This window comes from Rhineura floridana, chromosome 4 (assembly GCF_030035675.1).
Source record: "Rhineura floridana isolate rRhiFlo1 chromosome 4, rRhiFlo1.hap2, whole genome shotgun sequence".
NCBI lineage: Eukaryota > Metazoa > Chordata > Lepidosauria > Squamata > Rhineuridae > Rhineura > Rhineura floridana.
Window position 1 is genome coordinate 133,887,546 of NC_084483.1, and position 26,380 is coordinate 133,913,925.

General features: G+C 41.3%; 1 protein-coding gene across 4 annotated transcripts in view; it reads left to right on the top strand.

The window, feature by feature from the left end:
- The first annotated feature begins 230 nt into the window (after nt 1-230).
- The window catches only part of TSNAX (translin associated factor X), a 50,699-nt gene continuing 24,549 nt past the window's right edge, over nt 231-26,380 (top strand). The window contains exons 1-3 of one of the 4 annotated variants that reach the window (XM_061624494.1): nt 231-557; nt 18,867-18,974; nt 19,562-19,676. In XM_061624494.1, the coding sequence (XP_061480478.1) occupies nt 18,962-18,974; nt 19,562-19,676 (128 nt within the window). In that variant the 5' untranslated portion in view covers nt 231-557; nt 18,867-18,961. The other 3 variants (XM_061624493.1, XM_061624492.1, XM_061624491.1) reach the window with 3 other exon arrangements.

Below are 26,380 nucleotides of genomic sequence, written 5' to 3' on the forward strand. Positions count from 1 at the left end.
TGAGCCATCAGCGTTTTGGCCTTAAGTGGACAGGCCTGCCCCTCTTCTGCCTGACTTTCTGTTGTCTGTGTTCTGCAGGTGAGGGGGGAGTATCCTGTTCACTGGCTGCATCTGGCTGAAGGGCTTCAGCTGTGTCTGGGGTGCTCTGCAGCTGAGGGGGAGAAGGAGCTGGGTTCTCAGGAGTTTTCTCCATTTCTTCTTCTGGGTCTGCTGCTGTTACTCCCGAGTCATCCTCGTCTGATGAGTCCTCTGACGGGGCCATGACACTGGCAACCATTTCAAGTTTTGGTATGCCCCCAACAGCCATTTTTTGTTATGTCATGTCCCTTATTTTGTGACTGGCATCCACACCACTTTCTCAAATTCCGAATGTGACTATTGCCCTTAAAATGTTGCCGACTCCTGGAATTAGCTTGATTCAAAACTAGGATTTTTAATACCTAGAAAAATAACTTCTTGGTTGCTGTTGCCACCATGGCCAGGGTCTGGATGCAGAAGATAAATTCAAAGTAGAAGATGCAATAGCCAAACTACTGAGAAGGCTCACAAATTAGAAGGTATGAACAAGAATTTCACATTCATTTTACTACTTATATTTACAAATATTTATGTAGTGCCTGCTATGTAAATCTTTCCATGTGGTGTACAAGAATAAAAGCAAATTAACCATTTTACAAATATATTTATCTGAGATCATTAGTTTTAAAGAGCTGTGTAAATGATTTTCCACATTTCGTTAACGGTTCCAGAATAAAAATGTACAAAATAACTCTACCTTCCACTATATTTACAGAAACGATACACACATTATCTTAGTGGTGTGCCATTGAACCACAGAGATTTACTTCGGTAGTAACTCTGAAGGTCTTCAGCAGAGATTTCATTGTACATCTTTGGTTTTCAGCCTGATTCTAAGCTTACCTTGGAATTTAAGCATCATTGAGGCTGAGGAATATTTATTTATTTATGTATTCAAAATGTTCCTTCCTCTTTCAGTTAAAAAGACTCCCAGAGCAGCTTACAGATCAATTTAAATAACCAACCAACTAAGGCAGTACCTGCCATTAGGCTTACAATAAGGCAAACACAGAAGGAAAAAATTGTTGGGTAGGGAAGAGGAAAAGCAAATAGACACCATTTTTTTCTTATAACAACAGCTGGAATTAAAACAGTTTAGGGAGAAGAAGAGCAAACAGGAGCTATTTCTTAAAGCCAGTGATTGGCCCTGCTTCTCTCCATCTATTGGAGCTTGATGGAATAGCTGGTAAGTATGTTTGATTAACTGTCAGGGTTCACCAGTGTGGTGCCTACAGGCACATGTGCCAGCCCAGCAGAGGCATTTGCTGGTACCCACAGAGTCCCCTCTCCTGACATTATGCTTGAAATGAGCATTCTAACTAGCCCTTCCTTTAGGGAAGAGGCATTTTTTCAGGTTCACAACAACCATGTACTGTTAGGGTGACCATCGGGCTTCTAGAGAACCCAAATAAAAAATGCCACAGGGAATGCTAAGAGGAGTGTAAAGGCACTGCCTCATGTGTTTTTGTTTTTTGTTTGTTTGTTTGTTTTACACCAAAGGGGGACAGCATACCCCTTCAGCTATGCAAGTATTCACAGCCAAGGTTATAGCTCAGATATTGCATGATTCTCAGCTCTATACCTATAACAACTATGCCCCTTTAGAAGTTATAGAAACTACATTTCTGAGAGCCATATTTGGAGCTCTGAGTTGTGTGCGCTCTGCATTTTGCAGCTAGAGGCAGGGCAAATTTCTGGAGGGGCCCATGTGTGGGTTCGTAAGATCAGTTTTTGGTTGATTATTTTCTCTTCTGTGGGACTGGACCAACTGACTAACTGAAGTCTGTTAGACAAGATGGGAAAGGCCATTGAACGAGAAATTATGGAACCTTGGATTCACTCCTAGCACTCAATTAGCTTTTGGATATACCTAACAAAGCAAAAGCTATTATTCAACAACAAATTTGGGATACAGAATTGCAGAATTAGGTGCCACTGCAATATACCCTGATTTTAGGGACAATGGAAAGATATTTGCACCAGTTACTTGGCAAACCTGACAATCTCTAAATTCAGAAAAGTGTTTCATTAGCTAGATTCAATGTTTTGCCATCTGCACTTCCTGAAGGAAGATTTAGGAGGGTTCTTTACCAAGACCAATTATGCCCTTGTGAGGCAGGGGAAGTGGAAACAGTTGGACATATTCTATTATATTGCTCCTTTTACTGTGACATCTGATTCATTTTTATCACTCCAGTTCTACAAAAAATCCTGGCATATCTGACGAATTTTATGTATTGTATCTTTTGTCTGATCAGATTCCCCAGATTTCAGCTAAAGTGGCCAGTTTCTGTGCAGCTGCCATTGTCTGCTGTAGGTTGTTGATAAAATAATATTTAATATTTTAGCAAGATTTCTATATTAGGGCCTGAGTGTTTTTATACTATTGTACTGTATTTGGCAAAATGATAACAGATGACAAAGAAAAGGCAAAAGTGCTCAATTCCTACTTTGGCTCAGTCTTCTCCCAAAACAGGGTCTATGACCCTCCCGGGAAACATGAAGTGGAAGGGGCAGGATTGGAGCTTGAGGTTGATAGACAAATGGTCAAGGAATACCTAATCACTTTGAACGAGTTCAAATCGGCAGGGCCCGATAAACTGCATCCTAGAGGATTGAAGGAACTGGCTGAAGAACTCTCAGAACCGCCATCTATTATCATTGCAAAATCATGGAGGACTGGTGAAGTGCCATATGACTGGAGGAGAGCTAATGTTGTCCCTATCTTCAAAAAGGGCAAAAAGGAGGAACTGGGGAACTACAGACCAGTCAGCCTAACATCAATCCCTGGAAAAACTCTGGAGCAGATTATAAAGCAGTTAATCTGTAAGCATCTTGAAAACAATGCAGTGATTACTAGAAGCCAACATGGATTTATGAAGAATGAATCTTGCCAAATTAATCTTATCTTGGTTTTTGATCAGGTAACCTCCCTTGTAGACTGTGGGAATGCTGGGGACATAATATATCTCGACTTCAGCAAAGCTTTTGACAAAGTGCCCCATGATATTCTGATTAACAAGCTAGCTAAATGTGGGCTGGATGGAACAACTCTCTAGTGGATCCACAGTTGGCTCCAGAATCGTACTCAAAGAGTGCTTATCAATGGTTCCTTCTGAAACTGGGTGGAAGTAACGAGTGGGGTACCACAGGGCTCGGTCCTGGGCCCAGTGCTCTTTAACATTTTTATTAACGACTTGGATGAGGAGGTACAAAGCATGCTTATCAAATTTGCAGATGATACAAAATTGGGGGGCACAGCTAATACCATGGAAGACAGAAACAAAATTCAAAGGGACCTTGATAGGCTGGAGCACTGGGCTGAAAACAACAGAATGAAATTCAACAGGGATAAATGTAAAAAGAAACCAAATGCACAGAGTTATAAGATGGGGGATACTTGGCTCAGCAATACAACATGTGAGAAGGATCTTGGAATTGTTGTTGATCACAAGCTGAATATGAGCCAACAGTGCAATGTGGCTGCAAAATAGGCAAATGTTATTTTAGGCTGTGTTAACAGAAGTATAGTTTCCAAATCGTATGAAGTATTAGTTGTTGGAATGTATGAGGTTCAACTCCAACTTGGTGGGTTGAGGCTGTATGGGGTTAATAAGGGTAGCTAGAGAGGTAGACCTCTTGCTGGTTGAGGCTATACCTATCCCTTTGATCCTGCCGTCTCTTCCCTTCCTGCTAGACTGATAAGCAACAGGATGTTTGATCCCAGTTCCTTCCAGCCTCTCTCTGTGTTCTATTTCTCTCGAGAGGGGAGCAGACATCTTCTCTTTGTCTCTCCTCTCAACCAGGATGAGGGCGAGTACTGGGACCAGTTCTTGTTGCTCCAGCATAGCTAGTTAGCTATAGAACTCTTTCCTATCAAGCATGTACTTCCAGAATAAAGTAGTTGTTTCTTATTTTAAAGCTTAAAGTCTCTGTCTGACTAATTTGCAGGGAAGGTAGAATCTTAGCAAAGATTCAAACACACACACACTAAGCTCGCTCAATACTCTCTGTTCTGCAGCGCTACGCAACTCTGCTACGCAACTCAATAGAGAAATTCCAACAGGTTGCGGGCCCAGCCATGCAAATGGAGATCTGAGCAATTAAAGGATCTATTGTGTTTGAATCAAGGAAGCTAAATTAGAAACCTTCAGAGTTTTTTGTCAGTGAAGAGTTGAGGCTTTTTTACTTCAGGATGGCCAGCATGACGGAACGGGTAGGTCTCAACAGACTGGAACCCGGAGGATGGAAGCTTTGGGAATTTCGCATGAAGAAACATCTGAAGCAACAGAAGCTGTTGGAAGTAATTACAGGATCGGAACCAGGAGAAGGTGCTTCTCATGAAGAATAAAGAATTTGGAATGAGAAGGATGAAACGGTACAAGACCTCATCACTAAATGTGTGAGTAATGCGCAGATTGCTTTGATTATGAATTCTAAAAATGCCAGAGAGATGTGGAAAACTCTTGAATCCCATCATAATCCAAAAAGCCAGGGACATCTGATTGCAATGTTAAGAAGTCTTATTAATCTGCAAATGAGGGATGGTTCTTTTGAGGAACATCTTACTAAATTTATGGTGTTAATCCAAGGGACAGAGGAAGCAGGAACAGAGTTACATGAACCAATACTAATAGCTTTATTTCTGGACTCTCTTCCAAAATATATGGAGACTTTCGTAGTTATAATGCAACAACAAAATAAAACTCTAAATGAGATTATTTCTGAAGTTAGAGCGCAGTTCTTTCAGAAGAACAAAGGAAAAACTGATGCAAGAGAAGACAGAGTCTCCTCTTTCTTAAGCAAAGAGGCTGCTAGTCAACAGCCAGTCAGATGCAGATTTCGGGAACAAAGGGAATCCAAAGGTGTGAAAGCCAAGTGTTGCTATCTATGCAATTCAGAAAAATACCTTAAAGACCAATGTGATAAGAAAGGGAAGCCTGAAAGAAATAAAGAAGTTAAAGGGACAGAAAAGAAAAATGCAGAGGGCTTTCAAGTAACTCATGTTGAAAAATGTTATGATGATGCAAAATTCTATGTTGACAGTGGAGCAAGCGCTCATCTAATAAAAGAAAAAAAATTGTTTGAAGATTTAACCCCATATGAAGCCACAGTTAGATTGGCTGACTCGAGAGTCCTGCCCATAAAGGCGCAGGGAGATGCTAAGCTGTTTTACCAGACTCCAAGCGTCACTGAGGAAATTTATCTCAGGAATGCGCTCTGGACCCCAGGAATCTCAAACAATTTAATTTCTGTTAATGAAGCTATAAACAATGGGTGCTCCGTGTTATTTGAACAAGATTGTTGCATAATTTCTAGAGATGATGAAATTTTATGCACAGCTACCAAGAGAAAAGGCATGTATGAAGTGGATCAGGAAAGTCCACAAGCTAATCTTGTGAAAGAATGCTGTAACAAGTCTTGTTTACATTTATGGCATCGGAGATTAGGGCATAGAGACATTGCAAAGATAAATACCCTTCAAAATAATAATTTAGTAAGAGGCATGAAAGTTGAACCCTGCGAAGAAAAAGGGAGATGCACATGCTGTGCTAAAGGAAAAGGGACCCGACCCAGTTTTCCTGAGCAGAGTGAAAGGAAGCCTAAGTGCCCCCTAGAGTTGATTCACAGTGACATTTGTGAAATGCCAATCACTTCAACTGGTGGAAACAAATATATTGTCAGCTTTATTGATGATTATTCAAGATTCACTGTGATATATATGTTGAAGGAGAAGGGGGAAATGCTTCAGAAACTCAAAGAATATGTGGCAATGGTGACCACTAAATTTCAGAGAAAACCACAGATTCTACGTTCTGACAACGGGGGAGAGTACATGTCACATGCTACCCAGCAGTTTCTGCTTGAAAATGGGATTGAGCATCAAACCACTGTACCCCACAACCCAGAACAGAATGGAGTCTCGGAGAGAAAATTCAGAACCCTTATTGAGATGGTGAGATCCATGCTGGAAGATGCCAATCTCCCACAGAAGCATTGGGGAGAGGCAGTGTATACTGCCACCTATCTACAAAATCGTTTGCCAACAAAGGTGAATGGCAACAAGACTCCATTCGAATTATGGTATGGGCACATACCCAGTGTGGCCCATATAAAGGTGTTTGGATCAAAAGTGTATGGTCACATTCCACACCAGAAGAGAACCAAATTGGACAACACTACAATGGAAGGAATCTTCATTGGATATTCTTCAAGACAAAAGGGATACAGAATCCTAAATCCCAAAACAGAAAGGACTGAAATCCAAAGAGCTGTCTACTTTGATGAAGGTCATGGTGCATTCCAACCAGAAGGGGCACCATTCCAAGACCACAACAGTGAAGAAGATGAAGTAGAAATACCATACAGCACTACAGATTACAGCAACATGCCAGCACTGGAGGACAGTGAGGAATCAGAGCAAGAAGGGGAACCTGCACAGCCAGAAGGGGCAGCAGAGAGTCCTGTACCAAGACGCTCTAACCCCACCAACGGAGGTGTACCTCCACTGAGACTGTCCTACCTGGCAAGAGCTGATGAACTTCCAGAGCCAGAGACCTGGAAAGATATCGAAGCCTTACCCAAAGCTGAAGCTGAGAGGTGGAGGCAGGCAGCCAAGGAAGAGCTGGAAGCTCTACACAAGAACAAAACTTGGACACTTACCAAGCTTCCTCAAAGAAGGAAAGCTGTAGGTTGCAAGTTGGTATTCAAGAAAAAGCCAGATGCTGAAGGGAACATTGAGAGATACAAGGCAAGACTAGTGGCCAAAGGATACTCTCAAAAGTATGGACAAGACTACTATGAAACCCTTGCTCCTGTAGTCAAACATACAACAATCAGAACTCTACTAAGTGTTGCTGCTAACAAGAAAATGCAGGTGGAACACATGGATATAAAAAAACAGCGTTCTTGCATGGGGAAACAGAAGAGGAAATCTACATGCAACAACCACCAAGCTTTGAAATACAAGGAAAGGAAACCCTAGTATGCAAACTGCAAAAGAGCCTCTATGGACTGAAACAAGCTGCAAGAGCATGGAATGACAAACTGAACCAAATGCTCTTAAAACAAGGCTATGAAAGAGGCGAAGCAGACCAATGCCTCTATAGCAGATTCAAGAACAACAAATGGACTTATATTTTGATTTATGTAGATGATTTACTACTAGCTTATGAGAATCCACAAGACGAGCAAGAGTTAGTAAATAATCTAAGCAAGGAAGTTGAAGTGAAATGTCTAGGCGACATCACATACTACCTTGGAATACAAATTGAAAGAGAGGACGATGGATCCTTTCTTCTAAACCAAAAACAAAAGATTCAAGACCTACTTGAGAGACTAAGACTGAAGGATGCACATCCAGCACCTACACCAATAGAAGTAGGATACTTGAAACCAGACCAGAACAATCAACCCTCAGAAGACAACGAAAGGTACAGACAAGCTATAGGGAAACTCCTGTACATCAGCACAATAACCAGACCAGATGTGGCGGTAGCAGTGGGATACCTTTGCAGAAAAACCAGCTTGCCAAACAAGAAAAACTGGGAAGCAGTCAAGAGAGTGGCAAGATATCTGAAAGGCACTGCAAACTTAATAAAACTAAAGCTATCAGCTACTCAAGATCCTAAACTTCTAGGATATGCTGATGCTGACTGGGCTGGAGACACCAAAGATCGTAAGTCAACCAGTAGAAACTTGTTCTACTATGGGCAGTCACTTATCTGCTGGACAAGTCGAAAGCAAGATACTGTAGCACACTCATCTACTGAGGCTGAATACGTATCAGCTGATGAGGCATGGAAGGAAATGCTGTGGCTACGCAAGCTTCTAGGAGACTTGGGCGTATCTGAACCAGAGCCTATCAGAATACTTGAGGACAATCAAGCCTGCATAAGACTCGCAGAATCAGAAAGGCAAAGTTCTTGCATGAAGCACATTGATGTGAAGTTCCACTACCTAAAGGACATAAGGGAGAAAGGACTTCTAGAGATGACCTACTGTCCAACAGAAGAGATGACAGCTGATGCTTTGACCACACCATTGGGCAAAGTCTGACACCAGAAACTACGAGGCAAGATGCACCTTGTAGAATGAACCAAGTTCTTGTTGAGAAGGGGTATTGGAATGTAAGAGGTTCAACTCCAACTTGGTGGATTGAGGCTGTATGGGGTTAATAAGGGTAGCTAGAGAGGTAGACCTCTTGCTGGTTGAGGCTATACCTATCCCTTTGATCCTGCTGTCTCTTCCCTTCTTGCTAGGCTGATAAGCAACAGGATGTTTGATCCCGGTTCCTTCCCACCTCTCTCTGTGTTCTATTTCTCTCGAGAGGGGAGCAGACATCTTCTCTTTGTCTCTCCTCTCAACCAGGATGAGGGCGAGTACTGAGACCAGTGCTCGTTGCTCCAGCATAGCTAGTTAGCTAGATATAGAACTGTGGCTACTAGCCATTGATGTCACCCTGGGCTTCTTTGAAATGAAGGGTGGGATATAAATAGAATATATCACCATCATCATCATCCATGAATTTGTCCAATCCTCTTTTAAAGACATCCAAGTTGGTGGTCATCACTACTTCTCATGGGAGAGAATTACATCGGTGAACTATTTATTTATTTAGCAGAATCTTGAGACAGCTAAACATTTAAAATATCGAACCAGTGTACAGATAAGGAAAAAAATCTATTGTGTGAAAAAGTACTTCTTTTGTCTGTTCTGAGTTTTCTAACATCCTGCTTTATTGGATAGCCTACGGTTCTGGTATTATGAGAGAGAAAAACCTCTATATTCACTGTCTCTACACCATGCATAATTTTATACACTTTTATCATGTTCTTCCTTACTTACCTTTTTTCTAAACTAAAAAGCCCCAAATGTGGTAACCTTTCTTCCTAGGGGAGTTGTTTCAATCCCTTGATCATTTTGGTTGCCTTTTTCTGAAACTTTTCCATATCTGCAGAATCCTTTTTGTAGTAAGGCAACTAAAACTGTACACAGTATTCCTAGTGTGTTCTCACAAAAGATTTGTACAACAGCATTATGATATTGGCAGTTTTCCTAAAATTATTTCCTAATGAACCCTAAAGTGTAATTCATCCTTTAGCAGCTGCCACATTCTGGGTCAACATCTTCATTGAACTATCCACAATGACCCCAAGTTCTTGTTTCTGGTCAGTCACCACCACTTCGGACTCCATTAGCATATATATGAAGTTAAGTTTTCTTACCCTTTGGTTAAGATTTCTTGCCCTTTACAAGTGAAAACCATCAGTTTGAACCATCACTTTGAACTGGGCCCAGAAGCTAGTGCAGCTGGGCCAGAATTGATGTTATACATTCAGACTGCCTGGTCCTTGTTATGAATCTAGTCACTGAATTCTGCACCAGTTGCTGTTTCTGGACAGCAATCTATCTGCAAGGTTACTAGAGCAGAGACAATTGAAGCTAGGCTACCAACATCCAGATAGCGATGTAGGTGGACTACTAGCTGTAGCTTGTAGAAGGCACCCCATGCTGCAGAGACCATTTGTGTCTCTTCCAGTGACAGTAATGAGACCAGAAAGACCTCTGTATATTCTGTACTTAGTGCACAGTAGGGATGGTTGGTGTCAAACCTGCCTTCTGCCCATTCTAGGAAGAAAGGTGGGATATAAATTTAATAAATAAATAAATAAATAAGTGCCTTGGATGAGAAGCAGGTTTGGCCCACTCTCAACTGTTTCCCAGACTATATTACAAAGGAGCCAGTGGTTATTGTTATAATTCCTCCCTAGGTTTTTTTCCTTGATGTGATGCAGTTTTTAAAAAGAACACAGTCTTGTGGCACCAAAGAGACTAAAAATTATTATGGGTTAGGTTCTCATGGACTATCCTCAGTTGCTAGGCCTGTGATATGGATTGACATGGATGTGGGGTAGGGGACTGAGGTCAGATGGAAATCAAATACAAAAACACAGTATGTGATACAAATTTAAGCTTTCATGTAATTGTCCTTATTTTGTACATTTCATTTCCATTTGACCTCACTGTTTACTATTTTTTCTCTACAACCTATCATGTATAAATACCAGCTAATTGAGGATAGCAGTTCATACATCTGATGAAATGGACTCTAGTTCACAAAAGCTTTTGCCACAATACATTTGTTAAGTCTTTAAGTTACCACAAGGCTCTTTCTTGTTTTGATGCAACAGATTGACATGGCAACCACTCTGGGAATTGGTATTTTAAGAGTATGATAAAGACAATGTTGAGAACTGTCTCCCCCCCCCTCTTTTTTTTTTACAAAGCAACCCTAAATTAAGCCACTGAGAAAAAAGCTTATTCTAATTGTCATAGCTCCACCTTTCCAGTTATCTGCTTCTTGGCCGCAATACAGCATGATGCAGTGTTGGGAACTGGCTTTTATATTTATAGTTGAAGATGATTGATGAGATGACTATTGTGATCATGAGTGCACTGAATGTACTTAGCTTTTCAAGGAAGAAAATATACTGCATGCGTTGATACAGCTTGTTTTTAGGATTAATTTTGCAGCTACTATTAACTGGCTGGCTGTTATGTCTTCAACAGTAAAAAACATTACAGATTAGGATTTTGCAAAACTTCAGGACATTCTCAAGCCCTTGCCTTATTTTAAGCTTTGTACTGTGAATAGTTCAAAAGCACATACCACACTGGGACATTTCAAGCTATTAGTTTTGGTAGGAGGTGGAAGGACTCTAAATGTTTTTGTCCTCTGACTCTGTCTGGCTCGTCACCGGCTCTTGGGAGAGACTAAGGTCTGATTGGGGGTGGGGGAATGCCCAGTGTCAGCTCCAGGTTTTGGAGAACCCTTTGGCAGGACACTCTCCATGGGCCAACCTCCCTCTACCTCCTCATCACTACTGCTCCTGTTCTTCCTTATCATTGCTAATCCTGCTTGTTTGGCAGGCAGAGAGCCAATGAGCAAGCAGGCAATGGCACCTATAACTCCCCCTTCGCACTTCCACCGCCAGTGCCTGGGCCAGAGTGAAAGGTGGGTGTACAAGCAGGTTGCAATGGTTGAAGAGGAGGAGCAGGTCTAGGGGATTCTTATCAGTGAGCCCCTGCTGGGGACTGAGTCCTTGGCAAATGCCCAACTCTGCTAACCCTAGATGCCAGCCCTGAAAATGCCTCTTATAAATTTCTAGGGAAATTTAATATTTTATTATAAGATAAAATTGTAAGGTAAATTGTTTGCCTGTGGGTTTTTTTTTTTTATAAGAGAGAGAATAAAAAACTAATAAAGGAAAAGTTCTTCAAAGTTGGGGGTTGTAGGGGAGGAACAGGTAATGGTTTACTACAGTTGCCCAGGAAAGAGGTCACTTGTGCAAAAAGCTACATGAGCACTTATTTAGAAAAATGGGCAAGAGTCAGACTTTTATAAAAAATAATTTTGAAGGTGTTATCACAGAAAACTGTTCTTTTTGGCATGTGCTATAACAGTAGGTGCCTTTGATAACCACACAGCCATTTCATGCCCTCTGTTCAGCAATTGTATATCTTACATCAGTACTAGTGGCATTAATGTCACTAGTGTGAGAAAGTGATTTGGCAGACAAAATAAAATAAAAACACAATCTGTACTAGCCTGAAGATATACTATGTTGAATGGGCAGTGGATGTTTGTATATTATATGCCTCCTTGCCTCCTTCTGTGTTAGATTATTTGTTAAAACCGCAATACTAACAGATGTGTTAAAAAATACAGTTCCAAGGGACTATATATCACAGAATGGTAAGTTTCCAAAAGCTTAAAAGAATCTCTTCAGCAGTGCACTGTTTTTCAGAGAGGCATGAAGTAATCATAACTTGACCTTCTCACTTTGCATTGTGAAGTTTACTTAATACAGTTGCATCATCATGACTCAGCATAATGCCATGTTGATGGCTCACCTTGTGAAAAACAACATTAGATTGCCAACACTGGCTCTGAGTTTTTGCATAAATTTGCTTAATCATTAATCTAGTTTTTATCTCCAATGTTCTCCTAAACTATAGGAATTGTTACTCTGCTAAAGGTTTAATTTCTGTTTATGTCGTTGAGTCAATTACTGGAAATAAAGAGTTAAACAATATCCCACCTCCCTTTATAACATTGACCAATAAAAAGGCTTTGAAGTTAATAAAAATACATTTGACACAGATTTCTAGGATGACTAATGAGAGAAATATAATTTTCTAGGTTAGATTCTCTGTAGAAACAGTAGTAACAGGAAAGAAGCAAGTAAGAACACTAATAAACATACCAAAATGTAATTCTCCATCTTTGCAGACGGCAGGGATTGCCACCACTCACCATATGCTCAGAGGCACATTACCAGATTCTTCCAAGTTACATAGGAAGTGGATTGGACTGTGAAAGACCAACCCAAATTGTGTTTGCATTTTGACAAATTTGTAGGGCAGTCCAATATCTCAGAGAGGAGGTCAGGTCTCCTGCTCCCCTGGTGCATTCACTATAGCTGCCCAATTTCCCTGCTTTTTAAACTTTGATAGAAATATCTGTTGGCTATAGGTACGTTCTTAAATCGCAAGGTTTTTTGCCTATTAGTGTATTTAATTAGAGTGGGATATGCGTTCCAGGGATATGCTTTCCGGCTGATTATTCCCAATGGGAAATTATTTCCTGAATTATGGGTGTTGCTTATATTAAATGTGGTGCTGGAATTTGGAAATGGGCTTGGATGCAACCTCCTGCTTGTGACTAGCTTGGGCTGGGATTGTTATTGACTCACATATACTGGGACTTTCATTGCCCACCACAATTTCCTCATGGCTCAGAACAAAGCCAAACTGCACACACAGTTTGGGGGCATGTATACAGAGTTCCAGCTAATTTCTCTGTGATACCTCTGTTGCTTGTTTCTAGCACCAGGTATTTAGAGTTAGACTGGGAACTATCTATCGTCCCCCTGATCAAAATGCTCAGGGAGACCTTGAGATGAGATATGAAATTGAGGAAGCATCCAAACTAGGAAAGGTGGTAGTAATGGGTGACTTCAACTACCCGGACATAGACTGGCTGCATATGTGTTCCAGTCATGACAAAGAAGCAAAGTTTCTAGATATTCTAAATGACTATTCCCTAGATCAGTTGGTCATGGAACCGACCAGAGGGACGGCAACCCTGGACTTAATCCTCAGTGGGGACCGGGACCTGGTGCGAGATGTAAGTGTTGTTGAACCGATTGGGAGCAGTAACCACAGTGCTATTAAATTAAACATACATGTAACTGGCCAATTGCCAAGAAAATCCAACACGGTCACATTTGACTTCAAAAGAGGAAACCTCACAAAAATGAGGGGATTGGTAAAAAGAAAGCTGAAAAACAAAGTCCAGAGGGTCACATCACTCGAAAATGCTTGGAAGTTGTTTAAAAACACTATATTAGAAGCTCAACTGGAGTGCATACCGCAGATCAGAAAAGGTACCGCCAGGGCCAAGAAGATGCCAGCATGGTTAACGAGCAAAGTCAAGGAAGCTCTTAGAGGCAAAAAGTCTTCCTTCAGAAAATGGAAGTCTTGTCCGAATGAAGAAAATAAAAAAGAACACAAACTCTGGCAAAAGAAATGCAAGAAGACAATAAGGGATGCTAAAAAAGAATTTGAGGAGCACATTGCTAAGAACATAAAAACCAACAACAAAAAATTCTATAAATACATTCAAAGCAGGAGACCATCTAGGGAGACAATTGGACCCTTGGATGATAAGGGAGTCAAAGGTGTCCTAAAGAACGATAAGGAGATTGCAGAGAAGCTAAATGAATTCTTTGCATCTGTCTTCACAGTGGAAGATATAGGGCAGATCCCTGAACCTGAACTAACATTTGCAGGAAGGGATTCTGAGGAACTGAGACAAATAGTGGTAACGAGAGAGGAAGTTCTAAGCTTAATGGACAATATAAAAACTGACAAATCACCGGGCCTGGATGGCATCCACCCGAGAGTTCTCAAAGAACTCAAAGGTGAAATTGCTGATCTGCTAACTAAAATATGTAACTTGTCCCTCGGGTCCTCCTCCGTGCCTGAGGACTGGAAAGTGGCAAATGTAACGCCAATCTTCAAAAAGGGATCCAGAGGGGATCCCGGAAATTACAGGCCAGTTAGCTTAACTTCTGTCCCTGGAAAACTGGTAGAAAGTATTATTAAAGCTAGATTAACTAAGCACATAGAAGAACAAGCCTTGCTGAAGCACAGCCAGCATGGCTTCTGCAAGGGAAAGTCCTGTCTCAGTAACCTATTAGAATTCTTTGAGAGTGTCAACAAGCATATAGATAGAGGTGATCCAGTGGACATAGTGTACTTAGACTTTCAAAAAGCGTTTGACAAGGTACCTCACCAAAGGCTTCTGAGGAAGCTTAGCAGTCATGGAATAAGAGGAGAGGTCCTCTTGTGGATAAGGAATTGGTTAAGAAGCAGAAAGCAGAGAGTAGGAATAAACGGACAGTTCTCCCAATGGAGGGCTGTAGAAAGTGGAGTCCCTCAAGGATCGGTATTGGGACCTGTACTTTTCAACTTGTTCATTAATGACCTAGAATTAGGAGTGAGCAGTGAAGTGGCCAAGTTTGCTGACGACACTAAATTGTTCAGCGTTGTTAAAACAAAAAGGGATTGCGAAGAGCTCCAAAAAGACCTCTCCAAACTGAGTGAATGGGCAGAAAAATGGCAAATGCAATTCAATATAAACAAGTGTAAAATTATGCATATTGGAGCAAAAAATTTGAATTTCACATATACGCTCATGGGGTCTGAACTGGCGGTGACCGACCAGGAGAGAGACCTCGGGGTTGTGGTGGACAGCACGATGAAAATGTCGACCCAGTGTGCGGCAGCTGTGAAAAAGGCAAATTCCATGCTAGGGATAATTAGGAAAGGTATTGAAAATAAAACAGCCGATATCATAATGCCGTTGTATAAATCTATGGTGCGGCCGCATTTGGAATACTGTGTACAGTTTTGGTCGCCTCATCTCAAAAAGGATATTATAGAGTTGGAAAAGGTTCAGAAGAGGGCAACCAGAATGATCAAGGGGATGGAGCGACTCCCTTACGAGGAAAGGTTGCAGCATTTGGGGCTTTTTAGTTTAGAGAAAAGACAGGTCAGAGGAGACATGATAGAAGTGTATAAAATTATGCATGGCATTGAGAAAGTGGATAGAGAAAAGTTCTTCTCCCTCTCTCATAATACTAGAACTCGTGGACATTCAAAGAAGCTGAATGTTGGAAGATTCAGGACAGACAAAAGGAAGTACTTCTTTACTCAGCGCATAGTTAAACGATGGAATTTGCTCCCACAAGATGCAGTAATGGCCACCAGCTTGGATGGCTTTAAAAGAAGATTAGACAAATTCATGGAGGACAGGGCTATCAATGGCTACTAGCCATGATGGCTGTGCTCTGCCACCCTAGTCAGAGGCAGCATGCTTCTGAAAACCAGTTGCCGGAAGCCTCAGGAGGGGAGAGTGTTCTTGCACTCGGGTCCTGCTTGCGGGCTTCCCCCAGGCACCTGGTTGGCCACTGTTTATGGTTCGGAAGGCCAGAGGAAAACTACATTCCCCACAATGCCTTGCTCGGCTGGAGGGCTTGCAGAAGATTACAAGCGATATAGCTAGCCGCCGAATGCCTATTTCAGAAAGTTAATGTTTTGCCCTACCTAGAGAAATAGCTAAATATGTGGTGGTAACAACGACGCCCCTTCCCCCATTCTGACATGGCCGGAGACGATGCCAAAACTACGGTGGGGCTCGGCTTCAGGAAGTGAAGCTCTTCTGTTAGGAGCGTGGAAACGACACCGAGGCGAGGGCGGGGGGTCCTGACAACCCAGGAAACCAAACTGAGGCTGAGAGAGCCGCTCTGAAGCGCTGTTGGGCAGGGCGGGAGCTCGTGGCTTGTGGCTGTTGCGCGTGGCTCTCAGCGAGAGGGGCGGAGTTGTGGCCTCCCCGGTCGAGAGCGCGAGCGACATGAGTGGCAAAGAAGGTGGCAGCGGGATGAGTGAAACGGGGTGGTCTTTCCTCGTCGAGAGAGAGGCGGGCAGAGTCAGGCGGCCCTTCCCCGCGCCTGCTCCCCTTCCTCGTCAGCCTGCTTTAACCTTTTGGTCTTTCCCGCGCCCCTTGCATCGCGCCGTGCTTCTTTCCCCCTCTTTTGATGCCTCTGCGGTTTTCCCATAATTTTTACTTTCACTCATTTTTAGCCCAAGATGAGTAGCATAGATAATGGCTTATTGATTCAGTCAGTTGGTCGCTCTCATCTCTCCCCCGCTCCCGGTCTTCCTGACACTGTCCTTCGGAAGGCTGCTGCGCCGTTAACAACTGTATGGCAGGCAGAAGTGTAATGCGTAAAGCATCTAGCCCAGAAGGGGGTGGTGAGGGACAGGCAGAAAACCACCTAACGCACATCTGTTACAAGTATGTGTTGGGGATTCTGCTAGAAAACGGCGCTCCACCCATTCCCTCTCTATGACCTTGCGGTTGACTGAAAAACATTAACATTTCCCTTACATAAAAAGAGGGTATACGTGCCCCAAAACCCTTGTCTGTAGTGCTCACCAGCTTTCCTCATTGGCAAATCAGTGCCTTTTTCCATGATGGGGCAGTGGGGTGGGGTGCTTCCAGATGGCAGCTTAATATTGCAAACGGGTCATTCAGATATTGGGAATAGGGTTTTTTAACTTGTCTCATTTTCTGCAGAAAGGCTCAATTAAATGGGGGAAATACAGGCTAGCATTTCAATACTGATAATGCGTGGATGTTGTGAAAGACTTGCATGTGTGGGCAGCATCTGTGCCACAGTAAATACCTGTCTGAAAGCACCCATGTAGTGTAGCCAGTACTCATGGAACATAACAAGTGTCTCATAATCTAAAGTGTCAAAGTTTTTTAAAGAGGGAGTTTCAGCTCATTTGCAGTAGCCCTGTAGTGTCTCGTGTATAAGCCGGCTCAACAAATTAAAAGATAATCTTCTGGCACCTTAAAAGACAAAAGGTTTATTATATAGCATATGTTTTTATGGACTAGAGCTCTCTTTATCACATCACGGTGTTACCAACATATAATGTAATATATCACAGAGAGAGAGAAACATAAGGATAGGGAAAACAATGGGTCTAAAGTCCAAGAAATGCTAGTGATGCCGCCTGTGACATTTCACAGCACTAATATTTTGAAATAATTAAAACTTGGGGTCTTTCTGCATTATAGGTTTTTAGTGCAGTAATGTGTTTGTTGCACCTGGTGCAGATTACCACTCTAGTGTATTTCTGTCTCAGGGACATCATATTTTCACAGCATTAGGTGTATTGGAGTGGGGAAGGGAATTCATTCCTAACCCCGTTCTTTGTTACTGCAGTAAATGTATTGTGAGTATTATTGGCCTTTATCAGACATTTTGACATGAATGGCTAACAAGCAGCATAGTTATCCCTTCCTGTGCCCCTTCTGTTTTGTGAAGCTAAAGTGCGCACTTTAATGTGCTTTAATGACCCTTTGCTTCTCTGTATGTTACTTGAGCTCTGGCCTACTTTTTTCTGTGCTAGCTAGAGAACAATAAAACTATCCATTATCTTTTGTACTGTTCTATTACTTTTAGAAATGTTTATATTTTTACACTTTTAAAAAATTTGGGTTGTTCGTTAGCTGTTCACTCTTGTATTTCAACACTAGTACTAGGATGCATATCCAGCTGATTGTGTGTTAATAACAACAGCAGCAGCATTGCAGTATGGCCAGGCTTCTACTCTGTATTTCTACTGAAAAAGGAAAGGATATTATGCCACTGCTACTGGACTGGGGATTATGGAATATAGTGCTAAATAGAAAAAATTAATTGGTTTTTAATTTTGTGGTGACACCCTCAGGTTTCTCTTTCATAAGAAAAGTGTTGTTGGATCAGCCCAAAGGCCCATCTAGTCCAGTGTCCTGTTCTCTCAGCAGTCAACCAGATGCTTATGGGAAGCCAGACAGCCAGCAAGACCTGAATGCAGGAGCACTGTCCCCACTCTTGATTTCAAGCAATTGGTATTCAGAGGCAATGCCTTATGGGAGGATACAACCCTTTGTAGCAGCAACAAGGATGACTACTGCTGACAACTATTCCAACTACTACAGTCCAGTCCTATGCATGATAATGGGAAATAAGTCCTACTGAGTTTAGTGGGATTTAATGCCAAGTAACTGCACAAGATTGCTTGTGCCGTAGGGTACAGTCCTACAACCTTCTGAGAGTAATTTCCATTGAACTCAGTGGAATTTGCTTCTGAGTAAATATGTATAGGATTGTACTGTAAGTTGAAAGTAAGTCCCACTGAAATCAATAAGACATTTGAGAACATGTTGAGAATGTATCATTACAGTAAAATAAATGTAAATGTACTGCCTATTCAAAACTATTTGAAATAATAAGCACTGTTACCTTTGATAAAGATTCACAAATCTGCTTACCAATGGCAAGTGCATTTTGTAGTTAGGTGAGATTTTCCCACTCTTCTCCCAGGCCTGCAAAAGGGCAATGAAATTTCCCAGACCATACCTGTTTCCAGATGGCAGGGATGAGCTCCCACATTATCTGCCTGGAGCTGTGGAGAACGGTACAGTGTTGCCCCTAGTGTTTCACTGGGCCTGAGTGCCTCAAGCTATTGCAATCAAAATTTCACCCTTCCCCTTAGATTGAGGCAGGTTTGATGGAGAGCACACGTTTTGGATTGCTGTTTCTGTGAGACACGTATTACAACTTCATCACATTTAACTCATTGGTTTTCTTTCCTCTTTATAGGAACGGGTGAGTTCAGAAAAAGAAAGCATGACAATTTCCCTCATGGTCATCGGAGAGAAGAAAAAGACAGCATTCATTCTTCTTCAGCTGTGACTATGTCCTTTAAATGTAGGTAATCGTTGAAAGGCCTGTGGGCTGGTTCACATGTGCAAGCTGAAGGTCTTGCAGTTCTTCTTATGTATGGAGCTGCAAGAGCTATCATGAAAACTGTCTGAGGACATTTCTACAACTGTGGTGGCTGTAACAACTGCTACTATGATTGTGGACATGGCTTCAGACAGCTCCCATATATTATTAGGTTCATGTTGAATGCTCATTTCCTCATACGAGAAATTTCCCTGAGAAAAGAAGCAGCTGATTTACATCTGCGAAGTGCCGTTTATTTTTTTAAAGCTTCTGTGCCAGAACTGATATGAGTCAGATGAATCAAGATTGCTAAAATAGTTTGCTCTGTTAAAGGTAAGAATTAAGACCAATCTTAGTAGCCTTTTTGGTTCCACAGAAGAATTCTAAGTTTGATTTAAATACTTGTATGTGAAAAATAGTTCTGTGTAACTTGCAAGTTCACATCTAATTATTTTAAATGTTTATTGAAAAATTTGCCCTGCTTTCTGGTTTATTGGTGGAAGTTCCTTTGTGATATTTTCAACATATGCTTGAGTGACCTGTCCTTATCTGCATTCTGTTCTCTTTAGCATTCCAGCTGGAGCTTGATACAAGACATGATAAATATGAGAGGCTTGTGAAACTTAGTCGTGATATAACTATTGAAAGTAAAAGGACCATATTCTTACTCCATAGGATTACCAGGTGAGTAATTATATAGGTTTTCAGTGTTCTTGATACTTGCCTTGTAGAATGACCAGAAACATAGGAGGAAAGGGTTCCTTTTTGTATAAAAGGAGGAGTTGGGATCGGTGTGTCTTGTTGTGCGAACTTCCTACTTCTGTGCAACTGTTAAAGGTTCAGGTGTCCTATTTTCTTTTGCCTGTTATCTTGAAATTTTTTTTCTGCTCTGAACATCTTTTTTCATCAAAGCACTGTAGCTTTCCATAAGCCAACTTCATTTTGTTAGCTCACTATAACAAAACTGATGGGAAACTAATATGCATGGCAGGTTTTGGTCTTAAAGCTAACCTGGGAGCAGTAATGTCAAAGAAAAAAAGAAAGAGCCTGGAGCCTCCACCATCCAGGTATACCTTTAAAAAGGATGCTAAAGGTAAGCTCCCATTGTGTTGACTAACAGTGCTGCAGAAGCATATTTTTTATTCAGCTGCAATTCTGTTTCATAACCCTTTTAAATAAAGTTTTGCTGGGATAAGGAGGAATTGTTATCATCTTTTGAGGTCCTGTTGTATGTTTGGTTGTTAGGAGCTTGGAGCAGGCCCTTTTCTGTTAGGGCAGCACCCTAATTATAGAATTCCCTCTCTAGGGATATTTGGCTGGTCCCATCACTGATGACTTTAAGTGGGCAATGAAAGCATTTTTCTTCTGCTACACTGCCCCTTTAGGGAAGTTTCTGATCTTCTGAGCAAACACGGGAAAGAGCATGTACAGTGGAAAAGGGGTTGTCAGTATCTGCTGCATGAAGGGGTTATTAGACTGATTGCATGCCACAGCAAAAAATCTGTGGCCTGCAAGATGTTGGACTTCAATTCTCAACAGTCCCAACAAGGATAGCTAATAGGAATAATAGGAGTTGTAATCCAGCAGCATCTGGTACACTTTAGGTTCCTCACCCCTCGTCTAGAAAATTTCTTTCTATTTTCCTGTCATCCTAGTTCATCTTGTGGCAATGCTGCTGTGAATAGTAGTTATTGACAGCTTTAACAATGGTGTTGTCTAGAACAGCTTAGTGTTGTTAGACAATGTGTTGATTATAGTAAAAGTGAGTATCAGTTCTTTGGCCACACTGATGTACTAGTAATCACAGCTGCTGATGTAGCTGCATAGAAGTCTAGACAAAAGCTTCAGTGAAAATCTGTGATATTTCATCATATTGTGTCCATATTTCCCGTCTTATGTTTTAATAATAGAACTTCTCTTTTTAAAACAACAACAACCCATCATCTGAGTTGGTTGAAACGTAAACTGGTTCCAGCCCACAAAAGCTTATGCTGTAATATAAGAAGAATTTATATTTGTAATTTGGTATCTGTTGACTCTAATTATAATTATTCAAGTGAGACCTGAAACAAAATGTGCTTCTGCTCACTGTTCCAGTCATTCAGCCATATCTTCCACAACACTCAGTTCCTCTCTGTATCTCCCTGCCAGCCAGCCAGCCAGTTTTCCTGTGGCCACTGCACAATCCCCATTGGCCTGTTCCCTCCCTGTACCCCCCTTAGGGTTTTTTCTTTTGTGCTTATGTTGATTGTTTCCTTTTGTGCATGGATGGTGCTGTTTTGGCTTCATAAGGAATGTCATTAGCTGCTGAACTTCAGGAATATGTAAATACCCTATGATTATATTTCTTATATGATCTTTAGTGCATATCAAGGATACATACTCAAGGTTGTGCCATTTTTATTCTGAATTAATATTTTAGAATAATTGCCAGTCTCACCTTCCATATTTATATGCTGCATAAACGTTTTTTAAAATTGCCTTAAACCATGACAGTAAGCATAAAAGGGAAAATGAAGTATGCAAAGAAATAATTAATCTGTATTGATTTTGAGTGTGTGTGCCTCAGTATGTCCCCCTCTGCTTTAAGGAGATGGCTATGAATTCTCTTAAGATTCAGATGCTTTCACTGGTACTTTTAGAAGGATGAGTTTTAAGTCTGATTCTGTGACAACATGCTTTTTTAACTCTTTCATAGAATCATAGAGTTGGAAGGGGCCTTGTAGGCCATCGAGTCCAACCCCCTGCTCACATTTGTCAAAATGTGGGGACAGACATACCCTGATAGCACTGGGGGAAAAAATCATAAAACTTTTTTGTCAATCTTCTGCAGTTCCATTCTCCAAGTAGTCCTCAGCTGTGGTGAGATGTGAATTGCCATTTGACATTTTAGGCCCCGCCCCCAATTTAGTGAAAAATAGATGTTTTTATTCTTATAGCTTTGGAGGTCAATTCCATCCCTATTGGAATGAACGAGGGAACTGAAAGAGAGCATGCATGCAAGGTTCTGAGGGTTAAAGTGACCCACCAAATGCCATTTAATGCCATTTAAGTTTGTTAGTTACCTGCTATATCTACAGATGCTTAGCTCAAAACTACTACTTTCCATTACATGAAAAAGAGCATAGAGGATGAAAAAATATTTTGTATATTTTAATAGAGAAATTACTCACTTTCTTTAACATCGCTATAAATGGTATTAGGGCTCAATAGTACCCTAACGTTTACAAAACCACTTTACAAATCTATTTTTTTAAACATTTTTTCCAGTAAGAACTTCCCTTGTGACCCAGAATTTTTTTTTTCCAACATAGCAACAATTTTGTGCAAAGCATACTAATTTGTAGTTTGGGATCACTGTGACTCCAATTGAATCTGCATAGGGGGAGGCAGTATGCTTCCAAATACCAATTGCCGGAAACTGCAAGAGGGGAAAGTTCTGTCTTCAGGTCTTGGTTGAGGGTTTCCCATGGGCAACTGGGTAGCCGCTATCAGAACAGGATGCTGGACTACATGGACCATTGGCCTGATCCAGCAGGCTGTTCTTATGTTTGCAAGCAACATGTACCCTCACTTCTGCAGGTGGTCAGACTTAATAGCAGCTCTCAGTCAGACCTTTAGATTACCATTTTTCTCTGTTAACAGGAAGATATTTGCAAAATGTATTGTTGAGAGTTGCTCTCAACACTTCTGGAGCTCAGTGCCATTGACCTCCTTCAAAAGAATTAAAGTCCTCATATTTGATTAGCTTATTATGCTGAATGCCCAATGTGTAAGACACGATTGCCTATGTGCATGACCTGTGGGATATGTTTACCAAGACATTGTCAGTATGCTTTGTGCCATCTGAGAACGCTGCAATTGGTGAACCATTCAACGTGCCATTCAAAGGATGTTCAGTGGTGATGTTCGAAGAAATGTATTTGGTGATATGCTATCCTTACCCGAAAAGTATGTTATAAAATTCTGGCTGTGATGCATTTGCAAAACATCATATGTTTATGATGCAAACTTGTATGTGAGAAAGGAAAAAATGTGCCCCAGAAGCTTGAAACCCAAGACAGACAGTGGTGGAGAAACTAACAACATAATTACAGTGGACAAATATAACAACTGATAATATCTTCACCAGTGAGCTACTAGTCAAGGGATTAGCTAAGAAACCAACCAACCAGAAATTTCTCCAAGAGTTCTTTGTCCACAAATCCACAAATATGTCGGTAGCAGATTTCCCTCCCCCAAATATTTGACTCTTGTAAGTTATATGTCCAAGAAAGGAAGGACAGTGATTTTCTTTTCTTCTGTGCATAATGATGCAGCAATCTTAGACTAGAATTCAGAGCCCAGGATCATCTGACCAGACGGTGTCCACGTATGGTTCCAGACACATGCTCAGATGGTGACCAATGCCGTTTCCCCCCAAAATGTGGGCATTGTCTATTTAGATGTGTATGTTGTTGGCAGCTGAAAACTCCACCATGGTGTGAACATCCCCAAATATGTGTCTTCCTAATAGACCTTGCCCTAGAGTTGATCAAACCCTGGGTTGGGTCTAAACACATGACCACTGTGAATCAATAAGAGTAGCAGCCACAGAACTAGAAGGGCCTGCCAGTTCTGACACCAAGGGAGGTAGAAGATGTCATTTCTGTGGTTGACACAATGTGGTTGACAAAATTGCAGCAGCCATGTTCTTCTTGTAATTGTTTTCTATGTCTTACGCAGTTACGAAACGTTATGTGTATGCTGCTTGAGTATATGGTTACAAGGTCTGAGATTTGTTTTTGTTCCTATAGTTAATTCATAGCCCATGATTATTTCACTGTTGTATTAGTACAACTGTTATAGTTATGTTATATGTATATTGATAAAACTGTGGGGTCAGTTAGAACCCACATTCTGTTCTTGTTGGGTTTTTTCATTTGTAGTGTGAGGTATTGTTGGCCTTGATGACTTAATGTACAACTATATTTTTCCATGGAAAAGGGAAGGTTCTAATGAAGGCATGATATTTTAATTTGCAGTCAGTCAGTCATAAACTTTATTGCCAATCCATAGGCCTTTACAATTTACAGTATGCACTAATAGAAAAACAACTGTGGTCGTTAAAACAAAGTCATAGGCATACTGTATTAAAACATGACATAAAACGGTAGAAAAATCTTAGTATTGCCTCCTAGGGTTCAAATGGTAAGTCTGTGGCATACTTCGCCCTAAGCTTTTGTGCAGCCAGTGCTAAGAGGGCTACCCTATGCGTGACTGAAGGGTCCTGGTCCGATAAGAGACAGACAATAATTTATTGCAAAGGTCCCTGGGGGATCAACAGGCCATCGAGAAATTTAGATCTAGTTTGGGAGTATAATGGACATTCCAGCAAATAGTGGGGTAAATCTTCAACCACTTCCATACCACAGATACATAGTCGTTGAGCCCATGGGACTTGGGTATAGTGACCTGACAAGACCATAGATGGCATTGTTTGGAATCTTAATGCGGTAAATGCTTGTCTAAGGTTTGGTAAAAAGGAATAAGTCAGGTATCTTGCTTTCTGGTGATCCGTCTTAATTACCCTGAACCAGGTTGAGAATTTGGAGTTTCTAATTGCCAATCGATCGATCCAGTAACAGTGTTGGAAATTGCCTCTTTCAACTTGGGTCGGTTCGGGACATTTAGTGATGGTGTTGTACGAGTGATATAGGCTGGATATTCTTGTGCTCCAGAAACTGTCTCTAATGGCCAGATCGTAGCATAATTTTGATAGTTTGGTGGGGGCGTTTTTTAAAGATTCCCAGAAGTTAAACAGAGCATAGTGGGCACAAGCACTAATTAGGGGGAGGCCTAGCTCTGCTCGAAGGAATGCCGCTGGTGTGCCTGGGGGTAAGCGCAAAAGTTTTCTTAGGAAACTATTTTGGATTGCCTCGCTGGTGGACAGGGTGGACCTTTCCCAACCCCAAATAGGAGCTCCATATAGATTCTGAAGAAGGACTTTATTTACAAAAAATTTTAAAGCGGGGAGAACAAGATTACCTCCAGCAGTCCTATGGAAGCTTAGTATAGCACCACAAGACCTTAGAGGTACAGATTTAGTGTAGTTTATGTGTTTTTTCCAGGAGAGGTTATCCTGGAAAAAGATTCCTAAGTACTTAAAAGCGCGACATTGCTCGATTGGATGTCTGTCTAACGACCATGTATAGTTTCGGTGCCTCTTACCAAAAACCATAACTTTAGTTTTGGAATAATTAAGCAGTCTCCTTAAACCCACATGTGTTATGGACAATAGGATCATGTCGTCAGCGTACAATAATATTGACACTTTCCTATTACCGAGGGCAGGAGGAAAAAATTCTGGGCCCATCAGATCAGTAATTATTCCATTAAGATAAAAGTTAAAGAGAATTGGGGCTAGTAAACATCCCTGCTTAACTCCCCTTTAGATAGAAATGGGGTCTGTAAGCGTGCCTGTAGCACCCACCCTAACTCTGGCACTATTGTCAGAGTATAGCTCTCTGATGAGGAAGAGAAGACGCTTATCTATGTTGGTATTGGCTATCTATAGAGTCAAAAGCCACCGCTAAATCCATAAAGGTAGCATATAAATGTTTCGTAGGGCCATGCATGCTTTTCCTTGCAAGATAGCATAAAATTAAACAATGGTCCATGGTGCTTTGGCCTTTTTGAAAACCAGCTTGTTCTGGGGAAATAACATTATTTGTAGCTTCCTACTCCTCGACCTTAGTTAACAGGTATTTAGAATACAATTTAACACTTATGTCGAGGAGGCTGATAGGGCGATAGTTGTTAGGGTCAAGCCTCTCCCCTTTCTTATAGATGGGTACAACAATACTTTGCTTCCACCCTGCCGGAAAGGTACCGGTATTGTTAATTTGTGTAAACAGTTTGGCCAGGATAGGAGCCCACCAATCTGAGAAATATTTAAAAATCTCAGGGCGGAGCATATCCTCACCAGGGGCTTTACCAGATCTCAGAGTAGACATAAGCAATCTAATTTGAGCGGTCGTTACAGGAGGCCAGTCAGGTAAGGGGAGAACCAGGTGGTGTAAAGCTTGAGGGGCTTTGTCAGATAACGCATAGAGCTTATTAAAGTGTGTATGCCAATCGGCAGCTGATATCTGGGAGGGGCTTAGAGAGCCTAGTGTACGCATCCCTTTAGCCACCAGATCCCAGAACAAACACTCGTCTTTTTTTGCCACCGCCTGCTGTAGCAATTGCTACTGGGATCTAGCATACAGATCTTTTTTCTGTTTTAATAGTGACTTATATGCAGCACGTAAGTAGATAAGGTTTGTGTGCTCAAAATTTTCTGGGGTTCTCGTTGCGCGGCGGGCATAAGTAATCAACTGGCGTTTGGCAAGTTTACATTCGTGGTC